Genomic DNA, 2,769 nt, shown 5'->3' with positions numbered 1-2,769 from the left:
TTACTCACGCTTGGCCGTCAGCAGGGTAGTGCCATGGCAACAGGAGACCGAGACGACCAGGCTGGGGGGCCCCTCTTCCAGCTGCACGGGGCGGGGGCTCCTCGGCTCCTCCTCCTTCCTGCCCAGGCGGCCCCTGGCGCTCTTCCCCCAGGTGTAGACCTCGCCATCTGCGGAGGGGGGCACGGTGGGCAGGCTGCCCCCCCAAAGCCACCAAGGGGTGCCCGGAGGCCAGAAGGGGAGGGGAGGGGGGGGTCTCAGAGCTCACCTGCTCCCACGGCCACGGTGAAGGCGTCCCCGCAGCCCACCAGGGTGACGCGGGTGGCCTGCAGCCCCTCCACCAGGGTAGGGGGCCCGGCTGGCCCGGGAGGGGAGGGGGCCCAGCTGCCCGTGCTGGTTGCTGCCGATGGTGTAGCACTGGCCGGAGGCTGTGGGTGGAGAAGGGGACAGAGTGGGGCCTCCTTCCGTGGGGGCTTCCGTGGGGGCTCCGCGGGGGCTCAGCCTCATGGGAAGGTGCCGACTACTAAGACCAGCATCCTGGGCTTCTTTCGGAAGTTATGGCGGAGGAGGCCGAGGGGAGAGAGGGGGGGGGCACTGAGGACGTCGCCTGCAAGGAAAGATCCAACCTCTGAGAGCCCCAAGGACCCCACAGCCTTCCTCCTCCTCCTCCCCCCCTCCCCTCCAGCGCTGGTGATGCTCCCCAGTTGGGCCATGAAAGGTCTGCCAGTTTGTTTTGCCCCATTTAGTGACCTTTCTTGTTCTTAAGTGAATCCCTGCAGTTGTTAAATGAGGAACTCGGTTGCTAAGTGAATCCCACCTCCCCATGGACTATTGCTGGTCCGAAGGTCGCAAAAGGGGATCATGTGACTGCGGGACATTGCGACCGTCGTAAATACGAGTCAGCTGCCAAGCCCCGAATAGAAACCACGTGGCCACCAGGAGGCTGCAACCGTCATAAAGTGTGAAAACGCTCCTAAGTGCCGACGGAACTCGGAACGGTCCCTAAGCGAATCGTTGCGTGTGTGGAGGGTCCCCCCAGGGCTCCGCTGGGCCTCTCACCCGTGACGGCTGCCGAGTGGGCAGTTCCGATGTCGGCCTCCACCACGGCCTCTTGGCTCAGGGGGGCAGAGCTGGCGGGGCTGAAGGTCAGCACTTCCTCCACCTGGTCAGCAGCAGCCACAGCCGGGAGGGGCTCCCCCGGGGACACCGTCCTGTCCTGGCACAGCTTGTTGTACCTGGTTCGGGAGGGGGGGGGGGAGAGTCAGTGTCCGGCTGCCCCCTCTCGCCTTCAGCCCTCTGCCCGGCCCGCCTGGCCCTCAGCTGCCAGTTCAGGCTCTGCTCCCCCACAACCCAGATTGGGGGGGGGAGGTTCTAGCCTCTTGGGTGTGGGGGGCATAACCTGAGTCCCAGGGAGGGGGGGGGGCTAAGCTTTTGGTTGCTGAGGGCCAAAGAAGCAATTTTTAACTCTGTCTGTAACCCCCCTTTCCCTGGTTTTGAGTTGTGCATATAAAACTCAATCAATCAATCAATCAATCAATCAATCAATCAATGGCACATGTCCATATGCAAATGGAGCCCACCCCCCATGCGCATGCACAAACACAACACCCCATGTTCTCCCCCCCCATGCACGCCACACTACTCATCTCCAAGCTGAGCATGGTATTTCCTGGGGGGGGGGGGCAGGAGGAGGCCAGTCCCCCCCCCCCCAGGAGCTGGGAAGGGCGCAAAATGGGCCCAAGGAAAGAAACATTGGAGGCTTCCTTGACTCCTGGGGGTGGGGGGGGGCGAGAACAGCCTCCTCCAGCCCCCCCCCCCCCCCCCCGGAAGGCCGAAAATCAGCTGGAGAGGAGGGCTCGGGTGCTGGCAGCTGTGGTTCCGATGTCCCCCTGTGGCGCATAGGTTTGCCCTTGGGGTCCTATAGGGTGACACCCCCAACTCCCCCAGCGCCTCCTGCCAGGGCCTCGCTGGGAGCCTCACCTGTTGCTTCCACAGGCCAGAATCTGGTGGCCGGAGGTGAGGATCATGGAGGCATCGATGCCGCACAGGACCTTCTGGGCTTCGTAGCCGGTGGGAAGGGGCACCAGCTGTGGGGAGCTGTGGGGCTCCTGGTTCCCCAGCCCCAGGCGCCCTAGGAGGTGGAGGAAAGGGGGCTACTGGAGGGGAGGGGGGCACTTGGACAGCTCCCTTCCCTGGGGAAGGAAGGGGAGGCCGGCAGCAGCAGCAGGCCAACCCTTGGGGAAAGGCGGGTGGGGGGGCTCCTCACCATTGTCCCCCCCGGCCCCAGGCAAAGACCTCCCCTTCGCTGGAGAGGGCCAGGACGTGGGAGGCGCCACAAGCGGCCTGGGCGATCTCGTAGCCCAGCAGGGCCTCCACGATCTTGGGCTGCAAAGAGAGACGGTCATAAGAGCAGAGAGCAAGGTCACTTGTCCATCCCCCCCCTTGCCCCCCCCGCTTCAATTCTCAGTCCCACCCCTTTTGCACCCTGGGAAGTGCAGGCGAGAGTGGTGGTCTCCAGGCAGGAGAAGAAGGGAGGAGGCCGGCACTGCATGGAGACGGCTCAGCCTCCGTCCCGGGAAGAATCAGGGAAAAAAAGAACCAGAAGGGACCTCGGAGGTCTTCTAGTCCAGTGTTTCTCAACCTTGGCCACTTGAAGATGTCCGGACTTCAACTCCCAGAATTCCCCAGCAGAGAATAGAATAAAGAATAGAATAAAGAATAGAATAAAGAATAGAATAAAGAATAGAATAAAGAATAGAATAAAGAATAGAA

General features: G+C 62.5%; 1 protein-coding gene across 1 annotated transcript in view; it reads right to left on the bottom strand.

Annotated features, from left to right (window-relative positions):
* The window catches only part of NEK8 (NIMA related kinase 8), an 18,329-nt gene continuing 15,560 nt past the window's right edge, over positions 1-2,769 (bottom strand). Inside the window, 7 exon segments of the mRNA XM_087702894.1 lie at positions 1-167; positions 266-341; positions 343-425; positions 1,057-1,232; positions 1,978-2,128; positions 2,264-2,273; positions 2,275-2,382. Coding sequence (XP_087559020.1) covers positions 1-167; positions 266-341; positions 343-425; positions 1,057-1,232; positions 1,978-2,128; positions 2,264-2,273; positions 2,275-2,382 — 771 coding nt within the window.

This window comes from Thamnophis sirtalis, unplaced genomic scaffold (assembly GCF_051295495.1).
Source record: "Thamnophis sirtalis isolate CommonGarterSnake01/CBP01778 unplaced genomic scaffold, rThaSir2_p1.2 scaffold_17, whole genome shotgun sequence".
Lineage (NCBI taxonomy): Eukaryota > Metazoa > Chordata > Lepidosauria > Squamata > Natricidae > Thamnophis > Thamnophis sirtalis.
This window is presented reverse-complemented; position numbering and strand designations above follow the sequence as displayed.